A 15,722-nucleotide genomic window follows, 5' to 3' on the forward strand; every position below is an offset into this window, starting at 1 on the left:
TTCAGTTGGAAATCCGGAAACACTTCACCGATCCTATTCACCTCTACATGGATTGCCAAGAAGTACATAGTGATGTTCGAAGATACTTGGAAGCTACTGTGGAATAAAGAATACGGATGACCATCTAAGATTGGCAAATAGTGCCCTAATCAGTAACGTCAAGGGCGCGTTGATGGCTGGTGCCCAAGGAGTGTAATGTGCACCATCTATCAACACTCGGGACCAGAGCTGACAACGAGTTCAGGTTTCTATGGGTCTTCCAAATTCAGGATCTCTGCTCCCAATCTTGGGATGAAGATATCAGGACATGCCTCTCGAAACTCCCCAAAGATTTAGCCGAGACTTTCCGTCGGGCGTTTCGGCGAATAGCACGTGGTGACCGTCGAAAGGAGGCCCAACGGGCTTTTCTATTTGTTGCTGCTGCCAAAAGACCTTTGACTCTCAACGAGTTTCGCGAGGCAATTGAAGTAGACGTCGACCAGCAGCAACTCCGTCCAGGATGACTATGAAATAACATAGAAGAGATTGCGTCAGGATTCCACTTCACCCTTGAGGAAGCTGACACCAAACTGGGAGAAATCCGCCTTACCTTCGGATTAAGAAAAGAAAAAACAGAGTTATGGGGAACCCTGACCCAAATCATCATCGAAAGCGCCAAACGTTCGACGACCCGCCATCTATAGGAGGCATACACCGAGGTCACTATTCTGGTTTCTTCTTGTGGGCAACGAATTGCCTGGGGAACGCACCTCACAGCGTCGAGAAACATGCTCTTTGTGTTATCCTTTACCGTGGAACACAATGCACAGGGGCACTAATAAAGGGAGTTGCGCCGGGCGCCTTCATGCTGGGGCTGTCCCTGGCAGCTATTGTTTTGTCTCGACAGCACACCTGGTGGGCCAAGACCGAGTATAGATATTGTTCGTACCAGTGGCTTTCGTCTGAGTTTATATAAGCGGATGCACTTCTTAAACATTACCCAGACAGTATATTCCAATGTGTTACATTCACTTTCGCTTTCGTTCGGCGGAAACAATCAGCTCGGCATTTGTGTTATGCTGTCGGGTTCGCCCACGTGTTTGAACTTCTTATCAAGAGTTTTGCTGCTCATTGGCTGGTCGCTGCCGAACAACCCGCAACGACCTGCAGCATAAGCAGCCTTCGCCGCGTCAAGACTGGTGAGACTGGGCAACCCCCGCCGGCCTGCAGCCTGTTGAGCCCCAGCGTTATCCTAAAGCGGTTAGGATTTGCAGTGCATGTAATTTTTCACTGCATGAGGTCAGATCAGTTTGTTTGAAATTCGCCTAGCTTACCCGTTTGTCTATTCCTGCTTCCTCACCACATGTCGTTTTTCGGTCTTGAATGTCGCAAACCACCTTACCCCTTATGGCATCCGAACCACCGGGGAGAAAGAGACGGAGCCGTCGGAAAGATGGCCCGGCTCTTCTCTTTGTGGACACCGCCGGATCCTTCCAGACTGGGCATGAAAACAAAGACTTGAGATCAATGATTCGACAACAAGCCGCGAGGGCAGGGTGTAGGAATAGAATACGCAGCGCCAATAGCACGACGACCGAAGGCGACCCGCAGTATGGGACCATGGCAGATCGCGCCCAGCCGCTTTCCGTTCCAATCCTGCCCTCCTACAACGGATACGAGACCATGCGGGCCAGATTCAACGTTGACATAGCGTGCTTGACCAGTTTCACCCACATTGATATGCCAGAAAAGGCCTGTAGTCTGCTGAAACACAATCAGAGATATGCCGGTTTCCTTCTCCGAAGATGGCCGTCGTGTTTTCTGGACTATCTCCCCAGCCACTATGGACTCAAGTCGTTCTTGGACGATGCCATGAATTGCGTGGCCGCTAGAGCAGCTCACATGATGGGCTTGTCGACCTCGCCACTTCTCCATACTGCACTGCATTCCAAGGCCTTGGCTAGCCTCTGTGCTGTAGTAAAGGCCGGAGACTCCTCCCCTCATGTTGGATGTGTACTGCGCAACGCGGCTGCTTGTGCTTTACGAGGTAAGCTTTTACTTGTTTTGGGTCGTGTTGAAATTGAACGTACCACCGGAAGCTTGACATCCCCCCTTTCCCAGTTACTCGGCCTCCCAAATCAGAACGCCCTGACTTTCCACTACAATGCGGGTGTCGGTCTGATCAAGCAGATTGGTCCTGACAGCACTGATTCCTCATTCGTTCAAACACTAATCCGGAGCCAAGGACCATGTATTGTGAGTAGAGTCGACCCCCCGAATCACCGCCATGAACCAACCCCCTTGACCGCCATGCAGGTAGCAACGGAGATTTTCAAGAGAGAGAAGTCTATGTTCGAAACCAGAGAATGGAAACGCTTTTTCGACCAAGCAGCTAGTACAGAAACAGACGCAGAGTCACAGCTTTACTACATAATCATGGGCGCCGTTGCCTTCTTACCAGGCATCCTGAAGGACATCCATACACTGGACTTCAAAAGCTCCCAAGATTGCCAGTCCGAGTACGCGGTACGGAGGGCGGATATCCTCGAGCGAACGGAGCGGACATACAGAGCCTTCAAAGACGGCCACATTTGCTATCAATGTCGACCGCCGTACCCCGTGTCGCTCTGCGACCTTCCCGTTGCGGCCGAGTCCCCAGGCAGGGTCCGATGCCGCGGCGCATACTTCAGCTCCATGATATTCTTCTGTCGCATCCGGGCTACGTTCGGCTGGACTCGGAGTGACCGTGCCGCAAGCGAGGCCGAGGCGCAGTCACTCGCGGCATGTTCGCTGCAGGTCGCGAGCCATGCGCGGAGCCGGGACCCGATCCTGGCCTGGCATCTGGAAGAGCGGAGCGGCATGCCGCGCTCTGCTATACGTACGAGGGAGCAGTGGGGATCCGCGCCAGAATACGAGACTGAAACCGAGGAGGAGCTGGCGGGCTTCCTACTGCGGAGATTGCAGATGTGGCTGGCTTCGTGGAGCGACGAGTATCTGGCTGTCGAATACAGCTAGGTTACCTTTTATGACGATTCAAGAAAATGCTTGGAGGGCCCCAAAATCCGTGGCGGTGGTCGATATTCTGCAATATTCTGTGGCGGGCAGCTTTGTTCGAAACGAACATTGATCTAGGATGGAGAAATATTCAATTTCTTGTGTCGATTGCTGGATGTTCGCCTCGTGAATGGCAAGTGTCGCAGTGGCTGACAGGTGAGCTTGAGTAATTGCGTCAGGTCGCTCAGCCCTTCATTGAGGTTGCTGAGGCGATAACGCTGCAAACGCTGGAGTGTTTGGATCAACCAACAACAACACCTCACTTGCACGACTTACAGCAAATTTTATCAACGGTTTGTGAATCCATTAGTGTACCTAATCGCTTCAATCAGATGGACAACACTTCCATCTGAAAACCGAGGTAACCGTCGCCCAGCCCCTTTCTTCGCCATGCCCACCAGAGATGCCCGAAGACGACGCACCCGCCGTCGCTCTCAATACCACCGTCGTCGCGGTGCACAGCAGAATGTAGGTCAGAACTAGAAATCGGCCGATTTATGAGAAGCAATTTTTTTATTCTTCTCATACTTCCGTTCCAGCTCTTACTTCTGTCTTTACCCTGTTGGATCATTCGCTAATCAATGACCACAGCCGGGATATGAACTGCTGCAACCCTTCCTACCGCCGCAGCCTCTTCCGCTCCCGCCCCGCGACCCCGTTGAGATGTGGGCCATCTCGGGGTGCCTCGCCACCGCGCGGGTGCTCCTCGAGAAGACCAAGCAAGAGCTGCCTCGCGTCTTTGATGAGCTCATCGAGCGGTGTGGCAACTGGCTCGAGGCCACCGACTTCGATGACGCGGGCGACCCCCTGAACGACCGAGGCAGGCCTGGCCAGCAGCAATTCGAGATACTGCGCGACAACTATCTTGAAGTCTCGGCCCATCTCAACACCTCCGAATACATCTTGTCGAACCTAGAAGAAGAGCAGCACGTTATCGATCTGTGGGAGGCGGCATTTGCCTGGTACGAGATCAATCAGGCCTCAAGATACATCGAGGCATTGTCCAGGGATATTAGGCGGCTGGTAAGTAGTGAACGTCTAGTAACGGCGAAGGGAGAAACAGACTTACATGCCCAAGTCATGCATAAACCATTCCCTACCCTGCCCAACCCGTGCTATATGTCTTTGGGAGACTGGCGGACTGACTGATTGCCCACCCCTTCTAGTCATCTCAAAAAGAGACAAATCCCAAGAAAAACAATGTCAAAGTCAGAGTCGAAGTCGTTCTGGCTGGCCTCCTACTCCTAGTCTTGCTGCCTCTCATTGTAGGGTGCCTAATTATTCTTTGCGGTTGGTTGTTCCACGTTCTTCTCTGGCTCACGACCACGGGTTGGCGTTATGGGCTCTTCAGTCTGTTCATGCTGGAGATCATACGGGTAGTCCGGCGAGAAGGGCTGTTTGAAGGCCAGCCAAGGACCACTTCGTCGTCTACTATATCCTAGATGAGCGGTCAGGGCATGAACGAGCTGTGCGTTCCAGATATTTGAATGATCGTTATCCAAACAGCATGGATGAATGATGAGCGCATAGCCTCGAAGACTTGACGCCGAATACGGAAAGGGTGAGAGAACAATTGGCCACTGTATGGATATCCTATCTGCAACAATGGTACACACTGAAGTCCTGTTCAAGGGGATATATTTAACTTCTCCTATTTGATGTCATGGCCGAACAAAGAGGTACTACTGCAAACAGAAGACACCAAAACAAATCGCGCAATACGTGGAAGTTTCAAATCGCTGGAATTCTTTATTGAAATGACCCTATCTCTCCTTTTATGTTGGTTAAGTCATCACTAATTCCCAGGTTTCAACCCAGCTCCCTGCTCACATTCCCTACTACTGCCACTCTTATCCTCATTATAACCCTCCAATAATTGGGTTTCCCGTTATGGCATCTGCTTAGTTGACCGCAGTTGAGCTCGAAGAACCGCTGCCAACTGCAGTGGACGATGAGCCGCCAGAGCCGCCGCCCTGACCTCCACTGCCCTGACCGCCGCCTGAGGTACTGTCACGCTCAGAAGAGAAGCATGAACCTTGGTTGACTGGGGCAGACATGTTTGATTTTTTTGGTTTGGGTTGTTGGATAAAGTGTTGTTGAAAGTATCTATTGATCGTGATATCTGTGTTTTGTGCTTGTTGTTATTGTTGTTGTCTTGGCATACGAAACAATAGGCGGTTGGAGTGGCAGCACTTAGTGCCTTTTATACAGCACCCTGGAGAAACGGTGACTCAAAGCGTTGGCTTCTTGGGCAGATCCACGGATGTCTCATGAGACATACTGATAGAGGTTTGGTCATATCTGAGTGCTTCAAGTACAAGAGTGTTTACCTATTGACCCGATTTCTGTCACTGTCGGAATAGGTGGGCCGGCTGTTAGAATCTCAGTCTGCATTTCTAGACTGTATGTAACAATCGTCGGCCACAGTGACCAATTGTACATATGAATGAGGGAGAATTGCATCTCTGTGACCGTTCACTTTGTCTAATAGGGCTTAGAGAAGATGTGAAAAGCATGTAATCACCGGCATCAGTTCTTAGATCTCGGGCTACTGACTGTTCAATTGTCTCCTCGGCAACTCTTACGGCGTGAACCCAGCAATGCCAATTCATTTCAGCCGCTGATTCGGGTAAAGTATATGTGTACTGATAGCATCCATTGTCCCACATTGTTTTTGCGATTCACATCGGCTATATGGGAGTCTGGCAAAGCCTATGTCTGCCCGTTCACAGTTGCCCATATCGCAGGCCACCGCGGGCATTAACTGCTGCCTCAAGTCCTACCTCAGCTGGCCCTTTGTCGCTCTTCCAAAGGATGGGGGAATGCAGTAGCCCCGTTCAGCCCCTGATATCGAGACCACATACAGTGTATTGTTCACTCGGGGACAACCTACAAGTGCTACGGATCTGTCCCCCCCCTGCGCAGCTTACCCTACGCCCTGCCACGTGTATGTGGTGGCAAATGCCCGTCAAAGCCACATTCAAGGCAGTCTTATCTATGCAGTGGAACAAACAGCGTGGCGTGAGAGAGGGGAGGAATCGGTGAGAGCCGAAGCGGGGATGAAGTGCGAATCCTAAGGCTATGCCGGCAACCGAGAAGGATTGGAGGGGTCGAAGCGAGATTGGGCTTGAGCAACTCTCACTGCTGGTTGCACGGAAATGCTGTTGCCTGGGAAAGAGGAGCAAAACCGGGCCGGACCTTCAGCGGGCTAATCTTCCGCTGCCGTGGCACATGCGACAAGAGTGTTCTCGTCCGGGTCGAATGGACGACACGACAGGCTCGCCCAGGCTGCAGTGAATTGGACCCTTCTGCGCTTGTCTTCACGGCCACACAAATCATCGCAGCCGTCCATCCCTAGGGACTGCAATGTCGGTCAAGTGGGGTGGAAGAGGCCGCTGGGAGATGCAGGCAAGTCGGGGGGGGCAGAACGGGGGAGGTCACCGGCTCCATCTTATCGCCCGAAGTCCTACTAGGCCGGAACTTCGCCACGATTGGGGATGCGCGAACACGCAAACGCCCAATCGTTCACGACTTGACTCTGCAGGCCATTATCCAAGGAGCACACGGGGGAACCGAGTCATGACGTCGAAATCCCATGACAGCGGTGCAGATAGAGTGAGCTGACCAAGAGCCAAGCAGCCAATGTTGCCAGCAGACTCGAGCTACCTAAACAGGTCAAGAGCTCGTCGCCCGCCGCCCGTTGGTTGGATGCCAAGCCACAACACCATGCGATTATCTCGCCTGCCTGCAACCAACGCTTATTTCGGGTAGGAGCCGAAGGTTGGAGCGCACTTTTCTGTTCTTTCACATTTCCGGTCGGTTCAATGATGGAGTCGTTTTTTAGGCATCCGTTTAGTGGTCGCCGATCGGCCATTGACTCGCGGGATTCCTTACGGCTCAGCAGCTCGTTACAGCCTGGCGTATTAAACATCGGAGACCAGGACTCCATCTATTTGGCGGTGCAGCAAGCAAATTCCAGAAGCAATCGAGTATATGGGTCTTCTCGAAGCGGCATCTGAACTTCCAATAGTAGATTGGAATATTCAAGTCAGTTGCGGCTGCATCGGGAGCATTTGGGCACGGGACATGTGGTAAGTGAAACTCGCTAATCTGCTCCCACGGCTCACCCACTCACGCTCTGAACATTGAAGCAGAAGCATGAAACATATATTTTCCGTTAAGGGAGAGCATCAGTCAAAGACATCGTGTGTGCCTGTACTCAAACTCTGTTGGCAGTCCACAGTGGTTTATTAATAGCGCAAGAATATGGACATGCATGCCGAGGTCAGTATTTCCGGTCGGCTTTCTCTCTGTCTCTCCTATTTACTGTCCTATTCTCCTGGGAAATTTCTCTCACCTCAGTTTGCTGTTCTCCTGAGAAAGGGCCACAACGTCCACTTGAGTGGAATCGCTAGGATTGCCCATCCGACAATGATACTGCTTGGCGGCTTGGCAGTTCTACTCTAGGGCGTCCAGTGTGGAACCGGTAGCTTTTCTTTTCCCGGGTGTTCTTTTCAGGTGCTACATGAGTATTTGCAGCGAATCGCACATGCCAGCCGACGAGCATGACGTCGTTGGTGTGCAGCCTCTGGGAATTGCAATTGCAGGCCTCCGCCCAGCACCTCGTTATCATGCGACGCGACAGGGGCAGGAAGGGCAGACAGGGCTGGAGGGGAGGGAGGCTAAAGGTGCAAGAAATAGACATTTCAAGTATCCCCCAAGTACATACTTAGTCGGTCTGCTCGTTGCGGCTCTTTGCTCGGTCTTGCAATTCGCCTGGACACGCGACCATGGTGGGCAGTTGTGGGGTACATGCAAGTAACATGGGCTAACTTGGGGCCTTATGGGGACGGATTTTGAACAGATTTGAGCCGCTGTTTGTTTTCTCGTCATTTCTGAACAGCAAAGGACCAGGCTGTAGGCTGTCAGATTTTCATTACGCCGTACCGCATTCTTGTTCAATTCGTCGATACGGTTATGGGCGATCTTTAGATGGGCCCTGATGAGCTGAGGAGTCGGTAATCCGGCCACCGTTTCGCTTGGGTTTATTGTTGTGCCATACAACCACCTTCCACCAACGTACTATACTCTTACTGCTTCTAGTGTTATACGGTACGATCACTACCACATGTAGTAGGTAGGAGACGACCGATGGCAGATATCACGTTACGATTGCCGTCGCATCATTGTACAAGTAGTGGGCACTGGCGGCTCAGTGTGTGATATGGTAGACGGCTAGTGGACGGCTCTGGACGGCTGCCACAATGGTAACAGTTTCTGAGTAGTGCATCGCCTATTAGCATGTCCTGGTTTGTCAAACAGTGTTACAAACTTCTCCAATTGCTGCTCCCCAAGGTTCGCAATACATACTTGCTCTAGAACCAGATACGGTCAGCGCGCATATGCGCTACCAATTCTGCCCACATAGCCAAAGTGCCAAGAGGCATGGCCGCCATGGTCATTTCCCAACCGCCAAGCAGGTATGGGCAATTGGGCCAAGTGCCTGAGGTGCGCTGGTAGCTGGTGATGAGACAAGCAAATTGCCATCCTGGGCCCCACGACAAGACGGCTAGATCGGCAGCGGGTGCGCTGGGCAGGCGTATTCCCTGCCCCTGGGCTTTCCCTCGCTTTCGCACCTCTTTGCCGGCCGCCTTATCTGGCAACTGGACAGAAGACAGTATCAAGTATGTACACATGTATGTATGTATGTATGTAGAGGCAATGCCTGCCAGCAACACCAAAGAGCAGCAGCAACCCACCCACTAAAAGCCTCCCCAAACTCGCATTAAGCTTGAATACAAACCCCTTCTTCGCACCCGCTCGCTCCACTGAAGTTCTATTCTTGGTGGGGTGGGATGAGCTCGCAGTCTCCAGTCTTTGCAGTTGGCATTGAATCCGTAAAGAGAAAGCAAGGCTGCTTGGCTGCTACTCTCTTCTCTGCGCCAACGCCCATCTCGAAGCACCACAGAAGCAGAGGAAGACCACTTATTTGACCCTAAACCGCCCTGACTAGCTGCTCCATGCGGGTGGTCAGTCAGTCAAGGTCAGTTCGTCGGATCAAATGTGTGCTGGCTGTTGCTTCTCCCTCTTCCCTTATCAAACAGAAACAACCTCTTATTATTCATAGTAATCTTTTGCACCATTTATCCTTCTTCTGCCTCTTGGCTCGCGGTGAGGTTTTGTTGACTTGTCTCTCCAAGTCCAGCATCTTCCACCCCCCATCGCGCATCTTGGCCTCAGGCGTTTCACTCCCTCCGAGTCGCTTCGAGCAGCTTTCTGGCCCGACTTACTCGACACACCCGCCTTGAGCTCTCTAACGACTTTTGCATTTCATGAGTAAATAAAAAAAAAACCGGCTCGGTAACCTAATAATTCGACTTTTGTGGGAGTACGAGAGCTTTTCGAGACAGTCATATCTTGTGGTCTGTCTGGTGTCGAAAGCTCCACAGTGCTTTGCACCTGCCGGTAGAAATAAGAGACTCGTCACTGTCGCCTCCTTTTCATACCGCGAGCGCACGCCAAGTGAGCGCCATCATGGGTCCAAACGCAGAGCTTCCCAAGTTGAAGGTCTGGAAGATGCCCGAATGGGTTGAGCCAGTCGTACGCAACCACCCGTTCCCCGAGATCGCACCCGATCCCCAAGCTAACCAGGTTACCCCCAGGTCATCGTATCGATCCTCTTCGGGGCCATGTTCATAACCCGCAAAAAGAGTTACTCCATCTTGAACCCCTCGAGCTCGCCGAGCTACAAGCCAATCAAGCCGACACGCGACGACTTCGATTATGGCCGCGATTCGTTCGACACGGATGATTACCGCTCGCCGTCGCCCAACTCCTCACAGTACGCCCCCAAGCGCAGGCGCATCCTCGGCATTTGGACGGTGCATACGCCCAACTCGCTGCGCTTCGCCCGTCACGTTCACTCCCGAATCCTCCAGAAGTTCCCTTTCTTGATCGAGATGTTCTACTGGATCCTCACCTACTTCTTCTACCGCATGACGGCGTACCTGTCAGCCGTGTGGTACGGAGGAAGCGTCGGTCTCTGGAATGTGGCCCAGGACCATGGAATCTCCATCTTGGAGCTTGAGGCTTGGTTCGTCGGCGGCAAGGGTACAGGCACAGAGCGCTGGATTGAGTGGCGGGTGCAACAATGGTTCCTGGCCGGAGTTGTCGCGGGGGATGTTCGAGAGCTCCTTCTCACGATTCTGAACCGGGTGTACGCGCTGATCCACATTCCTGGTACTGTGGGCTTCATCGCGTGGTACTACACCATGGCGCCGTCGCACCAGCGCTTCTGCACGGTGCGCCGTACCATGTCGCTCCTCAACCTGTTCGCTTTCTTCACCTTCACCGTCTACCCGTGCATGCCCCCTCGGCTGCTGCCCAAGGAATACGGCTTCCTCGACACGGTCAACGCCGAAGATGCCGCCAGTGTGTGGATGAGCGGCAACTACGTCAACAAGCTCGCGGCGATGCCCAGTATGCATTTCGGATACGCCTTCTGTATTGGCTGCGTGTTTGTGTACGAAAGCGGTTTCATGCGGACTTGGTGCCGACCGTTCGGCTCGCAGAAGCACCTGTCGCTTGACGATGCGATCCCCCCCCACGCCCGATTCGACTGGTGACGACCTGGAGAACCCGCGCTTCTTGAAGCAGATGGAAGACTCTACCGACCAAGAGACCCGACGCTCTGCGTTTGTGCGGGCCGCCTACCTTATATCGGGCATTTGCTACCCCGCGCTGATCCTGCTGGCCATTGTCTCGACTGCGAACCATTATATTCTGGACGCTGTCGCCGGTGCGTTCGTCGTGCTTATCTCATACTTGGGCAACAAGTTCCTTATGAACTTCCTTGTCCTCGAGGATTGGTTATTGTGGGCATTGCGTTTGGAGAAGCCCGAACCGACGACGGGCATGAAGAACACTTACTAGCCGAAATGGATTTGCTGGAGAACAAAAGAAGCTCGCATTTTGAGCAAGAACAAGCATTGCTGGAGTTAGAATAGGGGTTTTCTTTTAACTTGCATCTAAGTGATTTAACAAGACGGAGAAGAATCATACCCCTGGACGTACCTTGTATGTCGATCGAATCAATAAATTTACCCTTCACTTCACTTCTTGTTTCTCCGAGGGCATTTCCGAGGCATGATGTGGTTTTTCGACTGCATGGAATTCTCACGTTTGGATTGAAGTCAACGCTGCCACGTGATCCCAGCCGGATAAATCAAGACAATTAATTGACTGGCGGGAGCGGATGCTGACTGAACTGCTGGCAAGGGAGAGAGAGGCGTGCGTGTGATGGTGTGGATCCTGCCTCTTGACTGACCCAAACCGTAACTTACTCTAGGGACGGACCGATTCGCACTTCTCGAAACCAAACGCTTACTTATGCTTTAGACCTTTAACAGATGTTTAGCATATTTAGTGTATCGCATCCCACGATATATATGTCAAACCTACCGAAAGAACGACAAATAAGATTCGATCATTCGGAGGTCAACGACAGAATGACTTCGGGTCTCCGAGCGCAAGATGGACCAACTTCGTGGACAGAAAACGGCGCAGCTTAGCTCCAATCACTGGCGCAGCACGCAAAGGATCAAATAAGGCCTTGTGGATGTTTTCAACATGTGTTTCTCATTTTGATTGTCTCTATACATATATAAGGTACTTGAACGAGCATGGCACCATGGCACGTGGACGGTCGTGCGGCTCTTGGATAACCTCTATCATTATTTACCGACCTCAAAGCGACCAGGACGACACAGCGGCTTACTATTGCTCCGAGTCCAGTGCGAGCTAAATGACAAACGAGCGGGCCGAGCCGACTAATGCGACCGGTTTGGGGCGGCGTCGCCCTCCTGAAGACCGAGATTGATGGTAAAGGCCATCCTGTTTGGCCGCCCTCTCAGCTTGGGTTGCTACGGCGTCGCGCTTATGGTGCCACAACAGCATTGCACTCCTCAATTGCCCCTTCGAATCCTTTTTGGTGAGTCTCATTTTGGATTGTTTGCTCTGAGTGTATCTGGATGCCGACGAGTGCGTGTCTCTGTCCGCTTCTTTAGATCTGTTTAGAAGATCTCCTGGTCCGAGTAGGCGCGCACGCCCTCGAGGTAGCCGCGGACCTCGCTCATGTCCTTGCAGACATGGTGGGCGTCCCAGCCGTCAGAGCCGCCGTTGTCGTCGGGGAAGGTGGTCTCGTGGCCCTCGATGGCGGTGTCGGCGGAGCAGAGGATGGCCTGGCGCATGTACGAGAAGCAGTGGATCATGTGCCAGTGGTGGTCCTCGGGAAGCGTCGTGTTGGTCTTGAGGCCTGCGTACGTCTGCACCACGGCCCAGAGGCAGTGCAGCTGGTGCGTCCACGACGTCGTGAAGACCGTCTTGCCCTGGTCCCACTCGATGGGCGTGGGCAGGTGGCTGTACTTGGGGTTCTCGGGGTCCTTGACCCATTGGAAACCCATGCCGACTGTCGGGAGGTGTTAGCAGGGCGAAGAGGAGGAGAAGAAGGGATTACGTACGAGGCATCAGCTTGTTCCACTTGTCCAGCACCTGGGGCTCGAAGAACTCGGAGATGTTGTAGGGGGCGTACTCCTCATCAGGCTCCCACTTGACGACTCTTTCTGTGACTGCACGAGAAGGGAAGAGTTAGCTTGCTGACAAGATATCCAGCTCCGTGGAGAGCGAGTCCATGGCTTGCTTACATTTGGGGCCCACGCCAGTAATGTCGCCGTTGAGCTGGTACTGCGACTTCACGGCGGCGGGCGACTGCAGGCGGATGACGAAGACGAGGATGGCGACGAGCAGGGTGGTGTCGATGAGCCACCGCCACTGGTTGAAGAGGGCGCAGGTCCGCTGTGTCCGTGTAGGGCGTTCGGATCTCTGGCGGGAGGAGTTCCACGGCTTCTCGACCTCCTCCATCAAGGACTCGACCTCGGTACTGGACCGGTCGTCTTCACGGTCCTCGGCGCGGAGGTCGTTGTATCTTTGCTGTTTTGAAGGCATCTTGAGTTGGTTGATGATGTGGCGATTAGTGGTGTATATATATGTGTGTGTGTGTGTGTGTGAAAGAGAGACGACGTGTATGATGATGGAAGACCGGCTTCAATGGAAAACAATGAAGTATTATTAGTGTAGAGGCAGATCGTCGAACTATACACCGGGTATACCAACGTCTGGGCAAAGAGAAAAGGGAAAGTGAAGGCGAAGAGGAAAGTTTAGTCTTTCTTTCTTGGCAAAGAAAGAGAAAAGCTGGAGGGAAACGAGGGCTTGGGAGGGAAGTGTCAATGTTTTATTGATCGACTGCCGAAATGATACCCAGCCATACAGACGCTCCAAAGTAAGGGGCATCTTTCCTTCCTGCACTGTGCATTCGTCGCCATGGCCTCCTCTCCTCTCCTGCCTATTGGCGGTTCGTGCCAAAACTGGCTACCGGACGAGATGCAATTCGCTTGAGCGCCCGAAGAGAGCCACGCACCATGTTACATGTGCAGGCATTCGAGGCAAGCCTGAGACTCGTGCGGCTTAAAGCTGCCAGGGGGTTCGCCTCCGCTTAATGTTTCTTGTTCTCCCGGGGGCCAATCAGGGCACGACATCGGTAATTGGGGTTTGGGGGTTTGGTTGCATCGCTGCTATGCGGACGGTGTCTGGCAGGAAAACATGGCACTGCGATACCGTGGGAATAAAGAAAACGAGATCGAACCCCAGACCCAAACAGCGTTTCACTAAGAAGCGAATACAGCGGGCAGGCCCACTAGACCATTCCAGAACAGGCGCCAACTCCATGCGCTGCAGCCAACCCAATCACCCAATCTACCCAATCTCACCCAGCGCCGTGGTTTGGCGAGATACGCCAGCTGGCAGACCTTCAGATCTCTGGTTGCGTCCAAGTTCCCCACCAACCATCTTGCCCTATTCAGATAGATGTGTTTCATCCGCCAACCGCTTGTTCTTGCCCCTGCTCCAAAGCTCTTCTCCAGTCAAGGAAAGCTTGTCCTGGGAATGTCACGTCGTCACGTCGCGAAAAGAAAAAACCAAGAGACTATTATTACATGTTGATTCCGCTTCTTCAATTCTACCGTTCATTTGTCGACGGGCCCCTCTCCGTACATGTGCTTACGTTATCAAGAGGTTGTTAGTACCCAATCCTCAACCAAAGGTTCCTTGTTTTGTTCCGTTTCCCTGACTTCATCTACTACCCACATCCAATTCGAACATGAGAGTGCGTTCTTACGCCTTCGCTTGAATGAGCTCAGCCTCCGAAGGGGACGCAGTCCAGGTCGACGTCTTCACTATCTGCATCCTCCTCCTCCTTGACCTCTACGTCTTTGTCTTCCACTTTCTCCTCCCGAAAGCGCAAGTTGAACATGGCAGCCAGACCGCGGATAGTGGGGAACGCGGCAAAGATAACGTAGCACGGCGCCTGAGGATTATACAGGTCCAAAACTTCGGGCCACTGCATTATCACAAGGTCGGCGAAGGACGGGTTCCGCTCCAAGAGGGTGCTGAAGGGCATGCTGTGTGTTTCAACTGGGATTCCGTCGTATGTTTTGTCCCACACGTCATAGCCATCCACCTCTACACTTGGGTGAGGGATATCATGCCACGGTATATCATTCAAGCTAGTCGACGTCCCTTGTGACAGTTGGAAATTGTCGTCACTGTAGACAGAAGAGATCTCAACAAAGTTCACCGGGGTTTCTGCGTGTGTTGGTCTCATAGACATCGGCGAGATTCCAGGAGATGCACATTGCTCATGTGTCAGTAGACTATCAACACCGAACTGCTGGTTAGTGTGGTTCATGTGGCTGGCAATGATGCTTGGGGTGGCGGGGAACGTCTCTCTGTACCACGGACCAGACCCTTTGCTCTGTGGGAAAGGCTGAGGGTAGTCAACCGCGGCGAACGGCTCGCGGGGTCGGTGCGGCTCGTCTTGTTCTTGTTCATTGCCTTGCGTATGGTCCTCTATCGGCGGGATGATGAGATCTCCATGAGGCCATGAATAGTCAGGTCTTACCGGCTTCTCAAAAGGGACATCCGCCACTCCGTCCAGACCCATCGCGACGTCATTCATCTGCCACGCGGGACCCTCCAGAAGCAGGCTGGACGCATTGCCCATATCTGCGTCAGGTGCATTCGGTAGCTGCGTACCCATATACTCCACGCCCAACATATCGCAGCTTTCAAGGATCATGTCGAGTGTCTCATGGTTGTTAGAGAAGTTCAGGCAACCCCTTTTGCATCGCTCATTGCAGTCCAGGATGGTGCTTTGATCGAACACTTCGATGTCCTCGTTGTTCTCCGTGACGAACATGGTGTCGTTGATTGTGTTTTCGGTTTGCATGGCGACAAATACTTGAGGACTTGAGAGACGTTTTTCATGTGTCGTCCCAGAGCTTTGCCATCTTTTATAGATACTAACATATAGCGATATGCCTAGGTACGTCGACGAATTTCTCACAATACCATTGTAAATGATGTACAAGCCCATTCTTCTCATGCCTCTCACTGCTCTTTGTAAATGTACCACTCAAAGCAAGAACAAAGACTATTTTCATACTGGGAAAGACAAAGTTCCTCGTAACATACAACAAGGGAGTCGATTACCTTTCTTTATCATGCAACATAATCCCCAAGTCCCTACGAGGGTATGCCTTGTGTAGCAGGGTGCTTTGTATCTCACCTCATGATCT

At 52.4% G+C, this 15,722-nt stretch overlaps 5 protein-coding genes across 5 annotated transcripts; 3 read left to right on the plus strand and 2 right to left on the minus strand.

Annotated features, from left to right (window-relative positions):
• Positions 1 to 1,386: 1,386 nt before the first annotated feature.
• Positions 1,387 to 2,994, plus strand: PG998_005999 (uncharacterized protein; the record flags this gene model as incomplete). The annotated part of the gene is made up of 1 exon (XM_066872817.1): positions 1,387 to 2,994. One exon carries the CDS (start codon positions 1,387 to 1,389, stop codon positions 2,992 to 2,994), a length of 1,608 nt encoding a protein of 535 aa, XP_066732914.1.
• Positions 2,995 to 3,436: 442 nt separating this feature from the next.
• Positions 3,437 to 4,281, plus strand: PG998_006000 (uncharacterized protein; the record flags this gene model as incomplete). The annotated part of the gene is made up of 3 exons (XM_066872818.1): positions 3,437 to 3,487; positions 3,625 to 4,056; positions 4,243 to 4,281. 3 exons carry the CDS (start codon positions 3,437 to 3,439, stop codon positions 4,279 to 4,281), a joined length of 522 nt encoding a protein of 173 aa, XP_066732915.1.
• Positions 4,282 to 9,567: 5,286 nt separating this feature from the next.
• PG998_006001 (uncharacterized protein) lies at positions 9,568 to 10,965 on the plus strand (the record flags this gene model as incomplete). Its single annotated transcript, XM_066872819.1, has 3 exons — positions 9,568 to 9,633; positions 9,696 to 10,555; positions 10,605 to 10,965. 3 exons carry the CDS (start codon positions 9,568 to 9,570, stop codon positions 10,963 to 10,965), a joined length of 1,287 nt encoding a protein of 428 aa, XP_066732916.1.
• Positions 10,966 to 12,104: 1,139 nt separating this feature from the next.
• PG998_006002 (uncharacterized protein) lies at positions 12,105 to 13,035 on the minus strand (the record flags this gene model as incomplete). Its single annotated transcript, XM_066872820.1, has 3 exons — positions 12,105 to 12,499; positions 12,552 to 12,659; positions 12,735 to 13,035. 3 exons carry the CDS (start codon positions 13,033 to 13,035, stop codon positions 12,105 to 12,107), a joined length of 804 nt encoding a protein of 267 aa, XP_066732917.1.
• Positions 13,036 to 14,281: 1,246 nt separating this feature from the next.
• PG998_006003 (uncharacterized protein) lies at positions 14,282 to 15,373 on the minus strand (the record flags this gene model as incomplete). Its single annotated transcript, XM_066872821.1, has 1 exon — positions 14,282 to 15,373. One exon carries the CDS (start codon positions 15,371 to 15,373, stop codon positions 14,282 to 14,284), a length of 1,092 nt encoding a protein of 363 aa, XP_066732918.1.
• Positions 15,374 to 15,722: the final 349 nt, after the last annotated feature.

This window comes from Apiospora kogelbergensis (assembly GCF_038363985.1).
Source record: "Apiospora kogelbergensis strain CBS 113332 chromosome Unknown utg000003l_segment0_segment0, whole genome shotgun sequence".
In the NCBI taxonomy this organism is placed as follows: domain Eukaryota; kingdom Fungi; phylum Ascomycota; class Sordariomycetes; order Amphisphaeriales; family Apiosporaceae; genus Apiospora; species Apiospora kogelbergensis.